Raw genomic sequence first — 22,621 nt, 5'->3', positions numbered from 1 at the left:
TTTATAGTGATGGAACTAGAATGTTGGAGTACAGACCCTCTGATTTGTCGTACTAAATTTGTTATGTGATGATGACTCCTTAATTTATAACAAGTAATTTTTACAAACAAGGTTAAAAAAGATAAAAGGCAATTAAAAGGTTTAACTAGTCATGATTAGACTTACCTTGATTTCTTGATTTTCATTTACTGAAGGTGAGCCATGTGCATGCAGATCCTGGCTCCGAGGACTTGTGCTAGCACAGTGCTGACCGCCGTTACATTCACTAGGGTATTCTTGCAGACGTAAGTCTTGTCCTTCAACACGTTTACTGTAAGCCCTGACAAGAAAATCAAGAAAACATTTAATTATTTCTTGAGGTCTTAATATTTTAGGAACAACCCAAGGTGTCATTAAGCCAATTTAATTAAGTAGGTATTTCTTAAACACTCTGCCACAAGCACGTTTAAAAATGCATCTGCTGATCTTCCCGATGCTGTTATCGTCATATCTCAAAGACTTAAATATATATATGTATTTTTTAATTATATTTTTATGAAGTCTTTTGCTGAACTATGATACTGGTTTTCGTTTTGTTTTGGTTTGCCTTTTTTTTCCCTGTAAGAAAACAAGAAATGACATTTGCTTGACCCTTAGAGTTATTTCTGAGTTTCCACAGCATCCTATGATTACTGTAATGTCATCCGTGAAGGACTCAATTCACATTTTCCTCTGTACTCCTGGAAAGTTATGTCTCTGGAATGTGGAGAAAGATGAGACTTGAATCCCATATATATTTGGATATTCTTAGAATAAGGATCTACAAAAAATCTGGATATCTTGAGACCCAGAGAAATGTGTTTTAACAATACTGATTACATAAGAGATGCCCTCACACCAATGTGACTGACTACCAGACTCAATATGATTTTTGAGTCTTGGCTATATTAAAAAATAGTCAAATGTAAATATAAAATACCAGGGATTTTTCTCAAATACAGTCACACCTTGGTACTCGTCTGCTTCAGAATTGGTTAAACCCTGTACTCGTTGAATTTTGACAAAAAAATGTTTCAGCACTCAATGCTTGCAGGCCACTTGACACTGCTCTTGTGATAAAACAGAGGTTGATGTGTCGGTCTCGTGGTAGCTCGTGAACAGTTCGGCACTCCTCACAAGTTCCAGAACAAGTTGACAAGTACAAGGTACCATGTATATAATTATTAATATTGTTTTTAGGGTTTATACCCTATTCCCTCAAAGTCATGTTCAAAGTACAGTATTTTAGACTATTGGTTTTTTAGACTAAACAGGGTTTTTTTTTTTTTTTTTTTTTTTTTTTTAAGAATTTCTTAAGAAAAACATTTTTGACATGGTTATGTTAAAGCAGATTACCCAAATTCTGATCCCTAGTGTTAGGCCCACTATTACAATACACTGAAGTGACCTCCTTTATCTAGGCAGAATTATCACATATTTTCTCAGTTAAATCTATTCCTGAGGCTGATGGTGAGCATGAGATATGAGTGCAGTAAAATAAAGAAACTCATTTCATCACTATGTATTAGCCCAAATGTATTTTGAGTGTAAGCTATGTGCAGTGTTTCCCTTCTCGTGCAAATAGCTGATGTTATAAAGGATCTTTTTTATTCCTTTTTAGTGATCCCTCCATATTCACACAGAATTTTTGTTGATTCCTTGTGGATTCCGTGTTTTGAGTTTTAAATGTACAACACCTGCCTGCTGCTTCTTCGGTGCCACTTGCTTTGCTCCCACAGTGACCATCTGGCTTGCTCTCTTGCTTCATATTTTTTGTGTCTTAGGGAAAAGACTTCATCAGAAAGATCTTCTATCTGGAATTAGAAATAAAAAGCTTTGCTTTTATCAGAAACACTTTGAAATGTGAAACCAGGTATTCCTCATCAAGAGAGCAAGAGGAAGAATATTCTCAAATGCAGTCTAAATCAAGAGAACAAGTGTTATGAGATGAGCTTCAAATAGAGAGTTAAAAACTTTTGAAAACTTTTTTTTAACTAGTGGATCACATTTGAACACTTAACTAGATTACTAATAGGTTCACAGTACTTTCGTTTTGTATCCAGTATTCTAATGCTATATTTATTCAGTAGTTGTATTAATTGCTCATTGTGAAGTGCACTGTTCTAGGAACATGTTAATATTGAAGAAAAGTCAAGATTGTATGAGTTAAATTAGAATTATTTTAACAAATGACTTACCTGGAGTTTTAAGACTTTGGTGATAATGTTTTAAGAATTTGGGTTTCCTGACTGGGCTCACACTGAACTAGGGAAGTGGATGGAAGGAGGGAGGGACATTAAAAAGTAAATTTTGGTAGTTGAAAAACATGGTCAGAGGGCACAGAAAGGCTGTTACAGAAATGAAATGTCTTTTACATAATATACGGCTTCTATATCACTTTGGTATGTGTTTGGTTAAATAGTATGTTCTTTAATGTTTTACCCATACAGATCCCCAATCCCTTTCCTGCAATTCCAAAAATACGGAAAAAAACAAATTTTCATAAATTCATTTGGTGACATAGCCTGATCTGAAATGGTGTGAGGCTATTCTATGTCTTTATAAATTTTTCATTATAGAAACATTTATATCTGATTATGAGAACTGTTCTAGACTCCTTACACATATTACATGATATATGTACTGCATTATTTTTCTAAAGTTCAAAATTTTCCAAATTCCAATCAAATTGTTCCCAAGATTTTGAATATGGTGGGCTTGACTATTAAGACTAAATCTCGTCATGCAGGAAAATATGACTTAATATGGGGAATGAATGTAGAGATTCACATAAAATCAGTATTTTAACAATTCATGTAAGCAAATCGTATGTTTTTATTTCCTTTATTATTTTTTAAAAATTTTTAAAAGATTTTATTTTTAGAGAGAGGGAAAGGGAGAGAAATATCAGTGTGTGGTTGCCTCTTGTGCACCCTCTACTGGGGACCTGGCCCACAACCCAGGCATGTGCCCTGACTGGGAATCGAAGGAGTGACCCTTTGGTTTACAAGCCGGCACTCCATCCACTGAGTCATACCAGCCAGGGCTGTAGTTCCTTTATTTTTTTATACATTATTATCTTTATAGTCAAATTTGCAAAAAAAACTTTTTTTCTAATCAAAATATCCTTAATGAAGAACTTTGTTTTCATAAGTAAAATGAAAAAAAAAAATAGTATGTTAAAGGGCTTATATTTCCACAAGTATCAAATTCAGCAGACTTTATAATATATAAAGTGCTTTTATCCCATAATAAAAGGCAACTTACCTCTTCTTCACATACATCATATTCATCCAAAGGCTGAAGAACAGCCATCCGCCAGCTGTTGAAGATACAAACCAATTTCAAACAGCTCTAGGTCAGTCACTGATAAACTGGCTCAGCAACACACACACACAGCACACCATCCTGGCCTTGTTTGAATTTAATAACCAGATCACAGAATTTCTCAAGATTAAACAGCCATCTCAACCATCTAACCCTAGCCTACCACATAAATTCAATTATTGTTGCTACAGAACATCATAACCACAAATAATAAATGTTATTCCTTATGTGGAATATATCAACATTCTCTGTAGTAATTCTCATAGTACCTCCTCGAGTATTAGGAGTTCTTAAACCTCCACGTAGTTACTAAACAGTTAGAAATGAGCTGCGATAGACAGCAGTGGGAATTACTGGAGTTGTCACCCAGCTCACACCTGTTTCCAACCTCTTTTTAAAATTATTTTGTTTTTCAATTACAGTTGTCTGTATTTTCTCCCCACCCCTCCCGCCTCCAACCTCTTCTGTCAGTGTTTCCTGGGGCCAGATTCCTAGTCTTAAGAAACAGCTTTCATCATTGCTGAAAAAAATCAAATGATTTCATTGCCAATAGGAAGCAGATCTGTGTATGACATTCAAGGACCTCCACAGTTGGGTCCTAGCTCTTCTAGCATTTAACTCCCTTTATTGCCCTACACAGAGGCTTGCCTACGTGTTTATATGCCTTTGTTGTGGTCTCCCTATGTCAGTACACTTAACCTTCCACCTATAGGATGTGTTCACAGACTTTCCCATTCATCTTTGTGTTTACTGTGTTTATTGCTGACTTGGCAATTATCTACATCAAAATCTTATTTTTGTTGTCACAGGTGTTACTGTCTTAGAGTGTAAATGCTCCTTGCAAAAAGAGTTGCTTGCTTTGAATTCATTTTGCAACCTTGTTGTAAACCTTCATTTTAAAGAGCAATTATTAATTAAATGAAGTATAATTATTTACATTCCTAAAATACCTTTTAGAGCCATACACATAACAGATAACTACATAGTGAATGAAGAAAAAAAAGACTGCTAAAGTAAATAAGTCTCAGGAATTCCCAGTTCTTCACAAAAACTGAGAAGTAAAGTTGGGATACTGTACGCACTTTTTTCAGCATAAGTAATGTATAGCTGTCTCCATTTCCCCTCCGTAGTTACCCAAGTGGGAGGAAGGGGGAGAGGAGGAGCTTCCTTTTATTAATTAATATTTTAACTTTGCTCCAAAAATGTAAGTTCATTCAAGAAAAGGAAAGAAGAAAGAAAACAAAATGTAAGTATACATACCTTGGAGTAAGTATTTCCTTATACTGGAGTTTCTCTAACTTAGCTGGGGCCACTAGTGACATGGGAATCACAATATTATCTATGTCATAAGAACTCTCACTCCGCAGTCTCCGTCGTGCAGTGTTCTGCAGCAGAGCAAAACAGGGTTATTACAGTTGTACAGCACTATCTGGTTACCTGTGACTATACTCTCAAGTTGTATAAAGATGATCTGGAAGCATAACTTTTATATTTTATAAAAGTACTATTAAAAATATGACCATAAAGTGCTGAGAAAAGCAAGGAAGCATACCTGTCTTTTGTAAACCAGACAATGTCTTTTGGGAGGCAGGGCAGGTATGCAGCGCACATTTGTGTGTGCACACATAACAAACTTTTTAAGACCATAAAAAGTAGGAATGCCTTAAAATGCAAAACTCTTTATTATAAAAGATTACCATAAGGCAAAGATCATTTAACAAACTCAATTTTTATTGGGAAAGACTTTACTTGGTAAGTTATTTAGTAAAGATCGTTACTACAGTCTTCATTTATGTGTTCCGGGTCCCTGCACTTCACACTTTTTTCTAAACCTTCCCAACTTTTTACCTCTACTCTGATCAAATGAAAAAGAAAATAACGCAAGTGCTGGATTCTTACTAGTAAGGTTATATTTAGCTTCATGATAATGAGTAGGGAAGGTTATGGTAGTTTGTTTTTAACAGAAATAAAAGCCATAACCAAGGATTAATGAACAAGTAGCTCCCTAATGAAAGAGTTAATCGAATTTATTGTTCCCTAATAAGATAGTCCAAAATATACTAAGATGTGCTAGTAAATTAGGCTATTAACAATATGTACTTCATTCAAATTGGTCAGTTTTAAAATTCTGTGAAGCAGTTTTAGAGTTTAGTATGCAAAACGTACTTGTGATGAATTCTGGGTTCCTGATGTAACACTGGCATTAGTAGCAGCAGTCAAATTGCTATGGGATCCTGGTTCTGTGCGTTGAAAAGCAAATTTTTCACTTTTGGTTCTTTCTCCTGCCATGGGGAAAAAACATTGAGAATGTCAAGCAATGTGACTTACAAGTATTAGAATTATTTTCCTACTAACATGATTCCTTTTATGTTTATTAGTTTTCCTTTTATTATATTTTAAACTTATATCAAAAACAAGAGAGTGGAAAAGAATTTTACCCACAATTTTATTTTCTGGGGTAATTACAGTTTTATACATTATTCTACTTTTTGGAAGATCTTAGCTTGATCTTTTAACCATTAATTTTTGAATTTTTTTCTAATAAATTACTAATTTAGAAAAGTTCTTTTTTCTCTATTATTTTTATAGCATCCTGTTACTTTATGAGAAATTTTTCTTAGGGTAAGTCTACTTTTTTTAGAGGGTAGGGTATTTTCTGTGTCTCTTTCTTGATCCTTTTTTCTATTTGTTTTGGTTCCCTACTTGTGAGTATATATATAATTTATTCACTTATATATTGCCCTTGTTTATTTTACTTTAGTATGACCTCAAAAAATACTTTGCTGTGTAACATAAAGTCTGATACCTAGTCCATATTGACTTTTCTCCCCACTTGTTAAAAAATGTCCTTTATGTAATTTCTTCAAACCAGGATCCACATACTGAAATTGATTCTTGTCTCCTAGGTTTCTTATAATCTAGAATAGTTCATTTTTCATGATATTTTACTAAAGAGACTAGATGAGGAGTCCTGCACTTTATGGAATTATCTAGTTTTTTTGTAGTATAGAATCAAACTTGTTCCATTTCCATGTTTCCATCAAACTTGAACTTATATTTATCAATCCAAGTGAGATATTTACATCTTAGGTAATTTGTATTTCATAGTGCATCTAATTAAGATATGCAGGTTTTCCTGTGTTTCACTGTAGGCATGTCTGAACATTCTTCAAAGGCTAGGTTGTCTTAAGAGTGAGGCACTAAAAAGCATAATGAAATCTCTGGTTGTGGGTAGGAATTTAATTTTGTGCTGCTATAGTTGATCAGGTAGTGATTATCACATTGTAACTTGGTCTATTTTAGCAGGATTTCTAGAGACAGTGATAAATCTGTGACATCCATCATGTATAATTATAGTCAGTACAGTACATCTTGAGTAAAATTAGTATATCTGGGGAACATTTTATTAATGTATATACAGGGTAAGTTAAAAGCAGGTTTATAGCATACGGAAAATAATACAAAAGTTAAACAATATAAAAATAAACTTTCACATACAACTGTAAACCTACTTTTGCCCCAACTTATCTTATATCCACTGAAACAATGAACAAAAAGCATATAATTTGTTATTTAATGTATATCTTTTCAATTGTTTCATTTTTATCATTAATTAGCCATAACCATGGGAACTTTCTGAAATCCCCACCAAATCCTCACTTTATATTACTAAAAGAATCTTAGTTTGAATGATATCTCTCTCATTTGTTTTGGACCTGTTAAGTTCCTAAAGGAAATTGAACTAGGTGGTTGAGTTACCTTAAGTGAATCTTATCCAATTTCTCAAAATTCTGACTAAGAGTCAGTGTGTTGACACCTCCACAGTATGTACCAAAAATGGGGATACATTTCTCTGTGTCAACCTTGCACTAACATAATTTTAGTCCAGAACACAACCTTTGAGAGTAAGTCCTGTCCAGGGCGATAATACATAACTCTGGTCAGGGAACAAAGAAAAGAAATCTTTAATTGGCACAAAGTGGATGCACAGTCCACAATTAATTCTAAATTGATTATGTGCATGTGCAAATTAATGTTCATAGGACCATGGATGTTTTATATAATTAGTGACTCCTGAATTATCAATTCCCATGAAGCAGGGCTGGTTTGGAAATCAGAATTTCAGTTTTTAGTAATATCCTCATTTTAACCTACCTAGTGCTGTTTCACTCAAGTGTCTTTTCTTTCTTCCCTGTAACGGCTGTGCAGAAGATTCTGACCTTATTTGAGGCTTGCATATAGGAGAATATCCATTTCTCCACTGACTCAGAGAAGCGTTGTGCACTAAAACAAGTGGAAAGAAAGGAAGTGGATAGTTTTAATTCCTTAACACAGATAATGGACATTTTAGTGTTTCTACTTACAACATTGCAGGATATTAATATACTATTCAAAATTACATATAATAAGATTCCTTACAAACATCTTCAGGAATGTGTCCAGTTTCCTATAGTAGCTCCATGATTTAAGGGGATGAAAAGGAAAGGGATCTGTTTTCAAAGTCTTCTACATTACAAAATGTTACAGAAGAGATAGGTTCTTTCTGTCTGTAAATCTTGGTTGAATATGACTGAAATCCTTAAGTTAGTTCCTGCTTACCCTTGGATCTGGAATTAACTCAGGACCAATTAAGATTTTACAGAATCTAAACAGACTGGGAGCTCTTGAGAATACAGATTTCATCAGCCTCTGACAGTGCCTACCACTATTCTTTCACTTTTTTAAAGCAATGAATTGTTAAAACTTTATGTCACTTAATATCTCTGTGCCTCAGTTACTTCATCTGTAAAAATAGGGATAACAGGCATTAGAAGGATGTCTAACATGGTTAAGTATTAAATAAAGGTTAGTTTCTTCAGGATCACTGTCTCTTGGAACCCCATATTACCAGTACTTGACTGATCAAACTGGCTGCTTGTTTGAAGGGTTTGGAAATGTGGGAAGGAGTGGAAAAAGGAATATGTGGGCTGAAGTGCCAGATTCTCACCAACACTGAAAAGAAACACAGCCTAGTAAAAGTAACTGGGATTCTTGATTTCAAGATGGCACAGCACTCTAAAAATGACAGATAAAATTTTTATAGACAAGCACAGATCTGCACATATACATCCATACTAACAAGCAAAAAAGGGAAATTGTCAGTGGAGCAGAATCAAAGACTAACACCACATGGAATTAGACTGAAGAGCAAACTCAATGCAAAAACACATGGGAAATGTTACCACAAAAATGTGATCAACATCAAGGGTGCTCTAGACCTGGAGGAAAGGGGAACTGAGCAGGACAACCACCTGGAGCAAGTGATCGGGCGCCAGCAGCTCAGCCAGGCTGAATGATGAGAGATTATCCATCTGAATAAAATTGGAGAGTCTTGAGCACAGAGATGGAGAGAGAAGGCAATGTCCATGTACCCTACTTTGAAATGTCCTGCCCATCCTTAACTGCCTCTGAAAGATAGTACAGAGTGCAAATTTCTACTCTTCCCATGAAAAGAAATGGATACATAGTGTCAGAACAGTGAATAGCCACTTTAAAGATGAGAATACAATCAAGACTCTCAAAGTCTGAGAACCAGATACACCATAAAAAAAGAGGTACAAACGGGAAAACTACCTGAAGAAATAGTTGACAGAACAGATCAACAAGTCTTCAAAGTACTAGCATTGCCAAGAAAAACAGGTGAAAGGCCTCTAGAGAGACCTTAGAGATGGAATATAAAATTTTCATATTTAAAAACAAAATCCAACAGCTGAATTAATGTTCAGAGCTAAAAACCAAAATTAGTGGGTTGGAAGCAGTCCACAATTCAAAGGAATCCAGAGTGATGAAAAAAACAAACCAAAATGGGGTAACAAGTGAGATGAGAGAATGAACAGAAGGCTATATTTGAAGAAATGGTAGCCAAAAAAATTATATTAATGCTAAGATTTCAAGAACTTGAGTGTCAAATGGGAAAAAAACAAACCATAAATCATACAGCACATCACAATGAAAATATCAAGTTACCAGAGAAAGGATAAGATGATTGCAAAGGAATGATAATCAGATGGACATAAAGCAAAACAGTGCAGGGACACGGTGGCTTCAAAGAGCTCAGAGGAATATTAGAATTCCTAGATGGCCTCTAAGATTTTTTTAAGGGGTCAGGACATGTTTTATTATACGAAAAAACAGGTACCAACAGGCAGCAGGACAGCAAGCACTGTGACGATTGTAGGAGGCAGCTGGGGAGTAGCTAGGAACCAGTGTGGCTCTGTCTGGATTGGGAGACCACTTGGACACTACGCCACAGGAAACTTGAAAGCAAAGAGGACGTCCACCTCCTTAGCGCACACTTGCTTAATGAAAACTGAAGGAGTGAAAGGATTACAAAGTACAACTTCAGTAACTGGCTGGTTGGAGAGTTGTTTCTGGACAATAAAAGCAAGTGGGAAACAGCAGATCAGTGAATGTCTGCACCAGCAGCAGGCCCAAGACCACCAGCTTATGTGAGAGCACTTACGGTGCATGGCCACAGCAAGCCACTGGGTGTGCTGGCGTGGATGCACTTTCCAGGGGGATGTAAGGGAGACTGCCAGTATACCAAGTGCTCAAGCTCACCAGGAAACAAACACCAAGAGGCACGGACTCTAAAAACAGAACCAGTATGCCATGTGGGTAAGTCTGCTGCCAAGATTTACCGCTCAAAAAGGAATGTAGAGAAAGATGTTAAGCAGAAGGCAAGATGGCAAGCATAATTCTAAACTCTTCTAAAAAGATACAACTATAATTGTGAAAGTTAGGTTTTAATATGTATGTGTGCCTGGCACATGTAGATGTTCCAATAGTGCCAACTCTTGTGTTAATAGAAATATTTTTAAAATGGAGCATTTTAAAGCAAAGGCCGGACAATTCACCTTTTTCTTCTAAAAGCAATTCACCACCCTCTTTATCTTCTAAAAGCACATCATATATTTTGAAGAAAACTACCAAAGTGATGCTTTTTATTGAATTTTACTCAACAATTTTCTTCATACTTAACATGTTTCTTTTTTTATTGTTTTGTAAGGTTGCAATGGACTCTTGAAACAATAGGCAATATATGAGATTTCAGTCTAACTCCACACATTCTCTTAATCTGTTTTATTTATAATAACCTTCCCAGCCTTTGGGTTCTTGCTCTCCCAAATCCTGCCCTAAATTCTATCCTAAAACACTCAGTACCTCTCCTGCCTTACCTTTTAATTTATTCATTCAGTAACTTCATGGAGGTCCAGTTATGCCAGACACAGATATTGTGTTACATATATCCTAGGGACACAGTGGTGAGCAAAAACCAGCAGGGTGCCTGCCTGTGATGCAGTTTTATAGGCATTATCTCCACAACTGCAGCTAGTGTGGAGACAGAAGTACTATTGAGAGAAGTTAAGAGTAAGACAACTCTAGGAAAGGCTTTCCCAGATAAAGCAATAGATTTCAGCTAGCAGAAGTAGCTGACGGTAAGGGGAAGGAAAAAATGTTGCATATGAAGGCAAAAGGAAGCAGGACGAATTTGGCAACAACAACAGCAGTAGTGTAGAGTAAGGAAGCACAGTGAAAAGTGCACCATGAACAGGTAGGAGCCAGCCTACATAGGTAGGGCTTCCGATTAAGAGTATTTCCTGTGTCAAATATTGGAAGGGAATGGGGTTAGGGAGCAGGTGTGACGTCATTAGGTTTGCATTTTCAAAAGATCGCTTAGTACAGGGATTGCAAGGAAATAATTGATTAGGCTATTTTGGTGGTATAGATAAGGGATCATTAAGCTGGACTGAGTAGTAGAGATGAAGACAGAGTAACAGATGTGAAACAAATTTATAAGACTGCATTGAAAATGTTTTGATATGAGAATTGGAGGGTGGATGAAGAAGGCTACTGTGGTTGTGCTACTGTTCCTCTCTCATCTGTCCACTCAAAGAATAATAAACTTCAATTTGTCATAATTTCAGACTCAGAAAACTTGGCAGTAGTACAAAGAAGTCCTGTGTACCCTTGACTCAGATTCCCCAAATGTTAACATTTATCACATTTGCTTTTATCTTTCTGAATTCCAATGAAATTAAGTTGCTGGCATGATACCCCTCTAAATACTTTCCAAAATAAGTAAAAGGGCATTCTCTTACATAGCCACACTGATCAAAATCAAGAAATTAATACTAGTAGCTAACTATAGACCTTACTCAAATTTCATCAATTATTCCTATGATGTTCTTTATAGAAAATTCTGATCACTCTGTATTCAGTTGTCAGTTCTCATTATATCTGAAACAGTTTCATTGTCTTATCTTTCATGACTTTGAATATTTCGATGAGTACAGGCCCTTAAATTGGCATTGTCTTTTCTCTACGTCTTTGTTACTCTAAGTCAGCATTGCTGTCACAACTGCCAGCTATTATGGGCAGTCCACAGTAAATCCAAAGTCTGGAGAACACATACCACTACTTGCCTTCACACAACCTACCCTACACAGATACCAGGCCATTTGTGTGTACTTGAACACATTGCACTGTCTCATGGCTCCGTGACAAGTCACGTGTTTGTTTCCATTTTAAAACTTTGTTACTCACTATGCACCAATAGCATTTGAGTCACCTAGGACCTTGTTATAGATGTAGAATCTCAAACCCCATTCTAGAATTGCTGAATCAGAATTGGCATTCCAACAATATCCCCACTTAATTTGCAGATTACAGTTTGAGAAGTGGTGATTTGAACACTTCACTCTTCTTCCTCTAAATTCCAATTAAGTAGAGCTATACATCACTGTCTTACTGGAGTTCATCTTGCTCTTTTCCTATCACTCTTAACCTCTCTTCCCCTGCCTTCCTCTAGGCAGAGTTATACACTTCCTCTTCTTTTTAGAACATTTTCATTATATATGTACCCATCACGTCTCAATAATTGTGTCTGCTACCCATTACAATTTCTTTGATTTCCTGATTCACCTTTGATTCTTCACTTAATGCTCTACCTGGCACAGAGTAGACACTCAATGAATGTCTACTTTTACTTAGTTCTCTAGAAGTCACTAACAGTAAAACAAATTAATGACTAGCGAGTTAAAATATTTATATAGGATGAAACCTAAGTAGTGCTTATTTGGGTTGGGAGTGGTAGGACAGGAGAGAAGTGGATACAAAGAATACTTCATTATTTGCCTAATAATACAGCATTCAACTCAAATGTCCTATTAGTTCTTAATTTCCCATTACTAACATTTCATTACATTACTGAGACATTACTATTAATTCTATGCCTGACACATTTACACTGCTCTGTTTTTTTTAAAGTCAGATAAAAGCAACATTAGAATAAATATAATCACCTCACCTCACTAACAATATATAATTTCATTTTTGTATATTTCCTTTCAATAATACATTTCATACTTCAAGTATAATTTTATTTGAATATATGTAAAATGTTTTTTATCTGATAACTCTTCATTGTTATTTTTTGAGATAGTCACCTAACATTCTTCGATTAAATATAATTTAACTATTCCCTAGCCATTAGAGCTCACTGTCATATTATTTCTATTATGGACATTTTTGAAATAAATCATTTCATGCATGCATTTTTCCTACTTTTAAAAAAGTTTAGTCTCAGGATAAATTCTCAAGAGAATTAAATCATGAAAAAGAACCAGAACATAACCTATATTTTCCTATTATTTCTTTATTCTTTTTTCCTAAACATAAACAATTGTTCCTTGTCCTAAGTGCTTTAAATTTACTGTGAGAAATTAAAAAAAAAATGGAGACTAAGATAATGAACTCCCATGTACCTATCATTCAACATCAAAAATTATAAATTGGTAACCAATCCTGTTTCATCTCCCCCCACCATTTTTTGCTAAAAGTGTTTTAAAGTAAATCCCACACATATCTTATCATTTACATATACTCATATGTCAGCTGGAATCTCCTAACAGATATAGTATGTGTATTTATATAATCATGTGCATTATCACATCCAACAAAATGAACAATTCACTGATGTCCAACATCCAGTCCAGGTTCAAATTTCTCTGTCTCAAAAATTGTGCTTGTGTTGGTGTGTAGGTGTGTGTATGCACAGCTGAGTTCAAATCTGGATCCCCAAAAGGCCTACATGTTGCATCTGATTGCTAAAAAGTAGCATTTTTACATGTATCATACATAAAAGTAAAACCTTTTTTTCCTTTTAGATTACTTAACATTCTTTGATAAATGTTTCCATCCTTATATGAGTTTAAGATATTATTGACCTTGGCCAGTGTGGCTCAGCTGGTTGGAGCATTGTACCGTTAACCAAAAAGCTGTGGGTTGGATCCCCAGTCAGGTCAGGGCATGTGCCTAGGTTGCAGGTTTGATCCCCAGTCGGGATGTGTACGGGAGGCAGCAAATTGATGTTTCTCTCTCATATTGGTATTTCCCCTTCTCTCTCTAAAGGCAATGAAAAAAATGGTCCTCAGGTAAGGATAAAATTTTTTAAAAGATTTTATGTATTTATTTTTAGAGAGGGAAGGGAGGGAGAAAGAGAGAGAGAGAGAAACATCAATGTGCGGTTGCTGGGGGCTGTGGCCTGCAACCCAGGCACGTACCCTGACTGGGAATTGAACCTGCGATGCTTTGGTTCGCAGCCCAAGCTCAATCCACTGAGCTACGCCAGCCAGGGAGTATAAAATTTTAAAAAGATATTTTTGAAAGCTGTATATTCCACTACATTAGATAGCTAACCATGTCTATTATGCTCAAGTTGTTTCTAATTTTTTACTAACACAAATATACTAAGTAAATATGTTATAAATAAAGGTGGTTCTATATTTAGGATTAGACTACGTTCTTGGAAATGGGTTTATTGAATCAGAATACAGAGTTGATAGGTTAGTAATTTATTGTGAGCAAGTATACAAGTAGTTTTCATTTTCCTCAATGGTCTTATTTTAAGAAGTAGATACTTTAAAGGTCTTGTAAATACAATTCACAATACTTCCCAGAAGGCTTATATCAATTCTTAGTGGTACCTCAAATATATGGAGGGTCCTATTTTAGCTACAGTCTTACCAAAATTGATGATTATAATGTTTGAATTTATTAATATAACCAGATAAAGGAGTCTGGCATATAAGTATTCACTGAATACAGATAGTTTTTCTAATTCATAAGATAGTTTTTACATTAATTTTTTAACTCATTTGGAATGTATTTGAATGTTTAGCCATCTTAAATTCGTTTAAGTTAGAGGTCTCATTTTATCTTTTCCTAAAAGTCATTATTTAATGCCACTAATTACTACAGAAACAGCAGTTTGAGCATGTGCTCTGAGCCAGATTGCTTGGATTTGAATCCTAGCTCTGCCACTACTCAACTGTGATCTGGGGAAAGTTAGTCAAAGAGAAAAGTAATACTTGCTGTACAATATTGTACAGATTAAAGCAAACAGATATAAAGCCCTTCAATCGGTACTGGCATATAAGGAGTACTTCCTAATTGTTCACTATTATTTATTGACTAGGCCATCCTTTCCAGCTGATAGGAAGCACCACCTTATCATATAATGAACCCTTTGGTCTGTCTCTAGGCCTTTTGTTTCATTTCCTTGATCTGGCTTCCATCAGCACCAACATCTCACCACATGTATTTCTTCTTATGCAGTCTAAACTGAGAATGCATGCAAATGGGTCCATGCAAAATACACCAATTTAATTTTTTTCCAATCAAAATAAGAAACTAGTATGATCTCATTTCTATTAAGTTCTGAAGGTTTACAGCAAAAGTAATTTTGCTTCTATGTATGAAGGTTAAAAACTCATTTTACAAGAGCAACCAATTTCACCATTGAGTAAAAGTAAAAACTGGATTCTTGTTTAAATTAGTCCAAGGTAGCATTTAGGAACTTAATAGTTATAGGCTGCTAAACTGACACCATGACAAACCAAAATGTAGGGTTGGGTCTAGTTTTGTTTTTGTTTTCAATATCCAGTGCTTGTGGATTTAGTTCTGGAAATGTTGTAACTGTAAGTCAAGGATCTGTTTGGATTCCACCATGGGTATGCTCTTTGGGTTGGATGGCGGAGGGTGAGGCACATTTTGCCAGGCCCATGTCAACTACCTAGTAGTCATCAAGGTCAAAAAATTCATCCTTTCCTCCTTGGTATTCCATTCCCTGGAAATCTACACGGTACCACAAGATACCTCCAATTTCACCAAATCTTTTCACAAAATACGATCTTTCTTGTGACTTATCTGTGACAATTCCCAGTGTAGCATAAATTTTTTATAGTTGTTTGCAAACTGAGCAAAGGCATGCTCTCAATTAGTTTGTGTTTTTGTCCTCTTTGCCTGTGAAAAGAGATTTACCCATCTCTTCTTCTGGAGTTAGAGAATTTCCTCCTCTTCTGTGCCTTGGCAGTGAAGAACATATCTCACTACATTCAGATTTTCATGGCCTATTAGAATTTCTACAGCTTCCATTTCTAAAGCCTTTAGTGTATCTTCAACTCCAAAACAGTACTTGCCATGTCCTGGCTGATTTCATCAAAGTATCATCCTAGTAATTTGCTCTCTGGAATAAATTTCATGTTGAAGAGGACTTCAGTAGATAACTCATTTGCTTGGTGGAATCCATTTTCACCACCATAGAATATATCAAATAATTTTAAAACTTTTGAATGCACCCTCTGATCAGACATATCAGATTGACTTAGTTCAGCTTTAAAGTCAACTGATCCAGCTAAAACAAGACCAGCCCCATTCACTTTGTCCCCGGAAGCACACAGCTGCATAGCTGTCTCAGCTGCTTTCTGAACATAGTTAATGTCACTTTTCCATTCTTAAATGGGCAAAACTCAAGGCTGTCTGACCTCCTCTACCATATTTCCTTGGGAAATTCAGAGTGAATTTGTGCAGGATTTCACTGGTGTTTCCTTGGAGCGTGCCAAAAAGTGCACCACTACCATCTATTACAATGAAGCCAAACTTGCTACCCTCTGGTGGTAGCGCTGTAAGAGCCTCTGGATGGAATTTGTTGTCATGTTGACTTTCTTTTCCTTTCCTTCTTCTGTTAACAATTGTACCACAGTAAACAACCAGGCCATTTGGAGGTGCTTTGTTATAAAGTTTGAGCCTTTATTGTCCAGATATAAGGGCTCCCAGGATTGAAAGGCAGTTTGATTGTGACTTAATGTTAGAGACACAGCTCCAAACTCATCTGCTAACATTTTTGCCACTCCTGAAATCTGGTCTTTGGGAGGAATGATCAGTGATTTCATGCCTGTGCATCATCGCAGGCCACTTCCAAGCTTCTTGATTTTCCAGATCCCCACATCCCTGTCCCCAGCACTGGGTCATCTGCCATCTTCTCACCGCCTCCACCCTGAGGGCCCAGGCCTGGGAGGCTGCAGCTGCTCACTGCCAGCTCCACAGGACTTGAAGGAATATAGCTTCCTAATACAGTTTGATATCTGACACCTTCTTACTGATTTTTTAGTTTTTATTGGCCACTCAAATATTCTCTGAGATAAACTTCTGAATAATTGTTTCATTATAAGAATACCTCTGTGATTCTGACTAGAACTACATTATAAATTAATTTGGGGAAAAGGGACATCTTAAGTTATTTAAAACTGTCTTTTGACAGGAATGGGGTATTTCTCTCCATAACAGCACGTAGTCTTATGTTCCTTGGTAAACTTTTGATGTTTTCCTCATATAGGTCCTTGTTAGGTTTATTCCTAGATATATTTTAATGTGTGTAGGATACCATTCCTTTAAAATCTGGTGCTTTCCAGAATTCTAATTCTAAGAGGCATTCAGTTGACTCTTATGTTTTTGAGTAGATGATTATTTCTTCCTGAAATAATTTTATCTTAAAAGTAAAACATTTTTATGACACTTTTAATACTGACGTTTTAGCTTTGCAGATAGTAAAAATATGTTGATACTTTTTTCTGATAGCTTCCAAGCATAGACACTGTCCCCACCCCCATTCAGAGTACTCAGAAACATTTCATTATAATTTTTCAGGTTTTATTTTATAACTTTAGTTTTTTACTTGAAATTCTTGAACCAGTTAGAATTAATTCTGATACATAGTATGAAATGACTGTGCAAATGAGCTTTCCCCCAAAGACTAACAATATTCTTTACTGAATAGTTCTCCATTTTCTCACTGATTTCACTTATATAATAAAGTATAAGCAGTTAGTCTACCTCATGGATCTACTTTCCTAAGTGTAAGTAAAATTGAATCTAACCTAATTATTACAGGTTTTTGTCATACTTCCATAAGTGGTTGTGCTAGATTCTCTCAATACTTTTTCCAGCAATTTTCTTCATATCCTCTCATTTATTTTTCCCAAGGAGCTTTACAGTTATTTTGTTAAGTTAATCAAATTCCATTAGAACTCCTAATTATACTGCATTAAATATTTAAACCAATAGGGAGAACTTACATCCTTATTAATCTTACTGTCCAGGAATGCTGTTTATCCATATTTATTTAAATTTCTTTTTATATTTATCAGTAATATTTCATAATTTCCATTCAGTAAGTATCACACATTTCTGGTTAGGATTACTCCTGTGTATTTTCTGTGTGTGTGTGAAATGTGAATATTAAAAATTAAAGATTTACATTTATTCCTTTGATAAATTTTATTTCTTTCAAAAGCAAAAATAGTAAGTATATGAAAAATATAAAAGGTATATATATAAAGTACAAGATCTGTAAATGACATACCAGGGGATGGAGATAGGATACAGTCTCCTACAAATTTATTTTCGGCAAGATCTCCTTTTATTTCAGTCTTTTTTAACAATGTTTCAAAGTGAAAATGGAGAGGCACATCTGGAAAAATAAATTAAAAAACCATATTTTCAGTGAACACTACTCTTTATAGATTCATTAAGATGGCTTTCTTTCCATAAATAGCACATACCTTACAAGCTTAGAAAAATAAGGAAAAGCTTAAAAAGTCACAATTCTCACAAGTGGCAGAATATTCTTTCAAACATATAGGTAGTGGTATTTTGGAATTGCTGATCGAATGTTCTAAATAAATAAACATGATGAACAACTAAAATAGTACATAGATGAACAGAATTGTAAATATTCACAAATGAAAACAAATGTACCCAAAATGTCTTTAGTCAAACACACAGCCAAACCTGGGGACTCTTTTTAAGATCATTCTATCCTATCTCCAAAACCTTTGCATTGGAAATAATGAGGTTTCCAAAAGATAAAATACATGGCTTTAATTATTTGAAGGAAAAACTTTTCAGATGCCACTTTTTATGAAAATGTCAATTTTTACATTTTCTTAGGTTACCAGTATTATGAATCACAAAATGAATCTTTTACAAGTATTAAAGCCTACTGACAAGATAGCTCTCATTAAAGAGAGACATTCAAGTCACTGTTTGCATTCTATCTTCTCACAACCAAAAGAGAAGCTAAGTAGTAAGATGTGCTTCACATTATCAAGGGTTATTTTTTAAATCAAAAACACAAAAACAAATTCATCTTAAAAAGCATTTATTAAGAGAAACCTAACGTTTTTCCTAAGAAACATAATTTTATAAAGCAATTGATATACTGAACATGATGTTACTGAGAGAAGGTATTTATTTTTTTAAGAAAACTATGAACATATAGCAGGACAGGCCTAGGAAGGGTCTGAATTTTAAACAAAGCAGCATCTCTCCCTCAAATGATGTATTTTGATGGCAGATCCATACTAAAGTGTGAAAAAATATGAAAAAAAAAAGGGTTCATGAGTATCATCACGGAGGCTGGCTGAAACATTTCAGGATTCTGATATTTCCAATTACCAAAACAAGTTTGTTTCTCCAAAGAACTAGCACTTACTTTCATAAAGAGACTATCATCTATTCTACCACTGTTCTTCATGAGTTGTGAGAAAACATGATGTAACTAGGGAAGGTTCTTGTTCTACCCAAATACCTTCCTTAGTACCCACACTGTTGCTGGTGGGCTTTTATCAAAATTCTTCATAACACTTTATTATATGTATTAGTTTACATTTCTATTGTCTTAGACTGCAAGTACCTTGAGGGATTTATTTATATTTATACTCCTAACTCCTATTTAGTACCTAGTATACAGTAGGTGTTCAGATTTTTACTAAGTGAATACAAGAAGAAAAGAATAATCCTAATTAGTAGGTGAGGAAGATAATCTTAACTTATTATAGGGGGTATAAAAGGGTTGAGATAAAGGACTAGCTCTCAGGGTTATATCGTCAGAGCAAATTTACTAATAAGAAACAGGCAGTGAAGAGTAAAAGTTGGGAATATGGCTCTGGAGGATGACTATCTCAGACCAAATCCTACCTTTATCACTAATTATCTCTGTCATCCCAGGTGAGTAATTGAACATCTCCAACATTCTCGTATGTATCTAAGACAGAGGACAATAGTGCCTACCATCATAGAACTGTTGTAAGAATTAAATAAGAAAGGGTAACATGCTTTTATATGGCCCAGTGTACGCTAAGACCAAATGCTAGCTGCATTACTGTTATATTTATTAGTTTCTTTCTATTAAGGTTTCCTCAAAGATGTAATCAAATAGTTCTTGCCAGGAACTCACTTCAAAATATGATGTACTTAAGACACCATCTTAATTCTGGTAAAAACCAAAGTAAGATTCAGAGCAGGGATAGGTACAAAGACTGTTGCTTTACAAAGAGCAGCAGTCCCTGGATGATTAGGACCAAAGGCTGAAAGGAAACGAAAGCCCATTTGAGATATTCCTTAAAGAGAAGAACCTGAGATAACCAGAAGGTAAAATGTTTGTTTGTTTGTTTCTTTTTTTTTAAAGCTCAGTATGTACTTTAGTTCTTAGATAAGACGAGAAAGGTTCCAACAGAAACCAGTAACTGGAACCTTAAAACCACTTTGGGATATGGGGACGTAAATGTCTCATTTACTCTGTTGTAGATTATAGATATTCTCAGGGCTGTGACTTAATTCCTCTATGAAAACTGTGTAGTTATAATATCCAGGATAATTGATAACTAACATGTTATCAGATTCCTTGTATTTATAGGATTAGATTTCCCCTTAGAAAATATTCAGTTACTTAGAAAATTTCTATAAGGGGCTTACCTGACGGCAAGGATAGAACAGAGTGGAAAGAAGAATCTAGCTCTGATACATGTTCTCTGAGTATCTGAGACTTTGAACTGTGTTCGCAGGTACTCCAAGTTGAAGCTGACTGCAGACAAGGCATTTGTGTAGTATTTAAAAACACTGTTTCTTTTGAAGGCAAAGTCTGCAAGAAAAAAAAAAACATCATTTAAAGACTTCATTTTTTTCCCCTTGAAAACTGAGAAAGAGAGAATGTAACAGTTATAGCACAGTATCTGAATAACAGAGAAAGAAGTCCTGGCTTAAGTCACCTTGGAGAAAGACCTTTAAAATGACAGGGTGAGAGAAGTTACTTAAGGCCATGAATGTGATGAGCTTTGACTATTCCTTTTCAGTTTTTCAAAATGAAGAGCAACGTCTATAAAAATGGGTCTTTCTTCCATCTTGTAAAATCATAATAAAGAGAAATGAGTTTGAGAAACTTTGGGTAAAAAAGTGGTTACACTCCAGATTAGTGAGAACTCTAGGAGATCGTGAGCAAGGACTATGGTAAGAACTGTGTATATTCTTTGCCTCCTTGCAACCTATCACAACCAATCAGTGAAACTTAAATTTCTGCCTTAAATTCTACTGACAGACAATATCTTCAATGGAAAAACAGTGAAGTACTATGAGTATTTTACATGTTTACATTAAATTTAATTTAAAGTAAAACATTAAAAAGATATGCATGAAACATGCAATACATTACATGAGTTTGAGGCTTTTAAGATAAAGATTTGAGTCCAGGAACCTCAAGAAAACCATGTTACTAAATCAAAAAAGTATGAATGCTGACCAAATGAATTTTAACTTATTTGCTTAAAAAAATTAAAAAGTGAATAAAACTTCAAGTGCATGAATGCCTGAGACTATTTCATTGACGAAAAAAAGTCCCTGTTAATGTATGCTAAAATTTATCACATAATGACTTGTTTACATTTCATTGGCCAGGACTTAGGTCAGATGGTCACACCTAGTTACAAGAAAGGCTAGGAAATGCAGTTGTTATTATTCTGGGTGATCTAGTAAACAGATGAGTTTTTATAAAAAGATACAACGTGTGGATACATGATTATAAGAATGTTGAGTCATTTCCAAGATTTATTTTAATTATATGTATAAATATATAGGAACAGTTGCTGTTTCTTACATTTACAAGATGCAGTGGTATTTTTGACTCATTATAGAATTATTTGCTCTTTCTTGATGTAGTTCAGAAAGGTATAAGGAACACTTATTTGAAATTACAAAGAGAAAAATGTTCATTTCGCTTTTTCCATATATGGCTAGAGCATTATGAATAAAAGTTAATAAAATCTGAATATTTACCATATAATTAGTTTTCTCTTGAAATTTTTCCAAATCCGGGAAACCCATTAGCCAATTTGAAACTATCCTAAATAATTATGGAGACAAGTGAGGGGCATCTAGGAAAAGGCCTTTTTTTCCCTGCAGAGAAAGTGAAGCCCAGGAGGCTGAAAAGGAATGGATGGAGAAATAAGAGAAAAACCAGGAGATTCTTGCCAATAAAAATGCAAATGTCTAGAGGGTGTGATCAACAATACCATATGGTGCATAAAATTCAAGTCAAATCCTGGAAAATACTCATTAAATTTTATAACTTCAATAATGAAACATTTCATATGTACAAAAGAATATATAATTTATATTTTTTAAAATAACTTAAAAATTGCCTATACTCACCATCTTACTTTACGAAACAGAACATTACCAATACCTGTGATGTCCTTTTCCTCTTACACTGCCCGCACAAGGCTGTAAAAGAGACTGCTACTAGATTGCCACTTTCCTCCTGATACCTGTGCTGTCTCCCTGTTCAAAGCTCCTGATTTTTGCCTGGGCTCATTTGTTAAGCTTTCTTGCATTTAAAAATGACTGAGTTCTAGCCAGAACATCGTGAAGAGAAGTCATGTGTGCAATGTCCAGGAAGTGACCTTAAGAAAGTCACTTACTCCTTCATTCTTCCACCGTGATTACCTGTAACAGCTGTGGTGGTGGGCCTCTGTGCCCACGTGGGTGAGGGTAATGCAGAAACCATTAAACAGGCAGGAGGAGCCTGGCTCCTAGGTAACGGTGTAAAGCACAGCTGTCAGGA

General features: G+C 35.1%; 1 protein-coding gene and 1 pseudogene across 4 annotated transcripts in view; both read right to left on the bottom strand.

The window, feature by feature from the left end:
• Positions 1 to 22,621, bottom strand: part of KANSL1L (KAT8 regulatory NSL complex subunit 1 like) — a 112,873-nt gene that overhangs the window by 2,156 nt on the left and 88,096 nt on the right. For 2 of the 4 annotated variants that reach the window (XM_036022906.1, XM_028510794.2), the window contains exons 7-14: positions 20,482 to 20,647; positions 18,089 to 18,196; positions 7,501 to 7,629; positions 5,512 to 5,627; positions 4,606 to 4,730; positions 3,286 to 3,340; positions 1,720 to 1,832; positions 166 to 319 (exon numbers count right to left, since the gene is read on the bottom strand). In XM_036022906.1, coding sequence (XP_035878799.1) covers positions 166 to 319; positions 1,720 to 1,832; positions 3,286 to 3,340; positions 4,606 to 4,730; positions 5,512 to 5,627; positions 7,501 to 7,629; positions 18,089 to 18,196; positions 20,482 to 20,647 — 966 coding nt within the window. The remainder of the gene's footprint in view (positions 1 to 165; positions 320 to 1,719; positions 1,833 to 3,285; positions 3,341 to 4,605; positions 4,731 to 5,511; positions 5,628 to 7,500; positions 7,630 to 18,088; positions 18,197 to 20,481; positions 20,648 to 22,621) is intronic. The other 2 variants (XM_036022908.1, XM_036022907.1) reach the window with 2 other exon arrangements.
• Positions 15,190 to 17,114, bottom strand: LOC114495505 (annotated as a pseudogene).

This window comes from Phyllostomus discolor, chromosome 4, assembly GCF_004126475.2.
Source record: "Phyllostomus discolor isolate MPI-MPIP mPhyDis1 chromosome 4, mPhyDis1.pri.v3, whole genome shotgun sequence".
NCBI classification, from domain to species: Eukaryota; Metazoa; Chordata; class Mammalia; order Chiroptera; family Phyllostomidae; genus Phyllostomus; species Phyllostomus discolor.
This window is presented reverse-complemented; position numbering and strand designations above follow the sequence as displayed.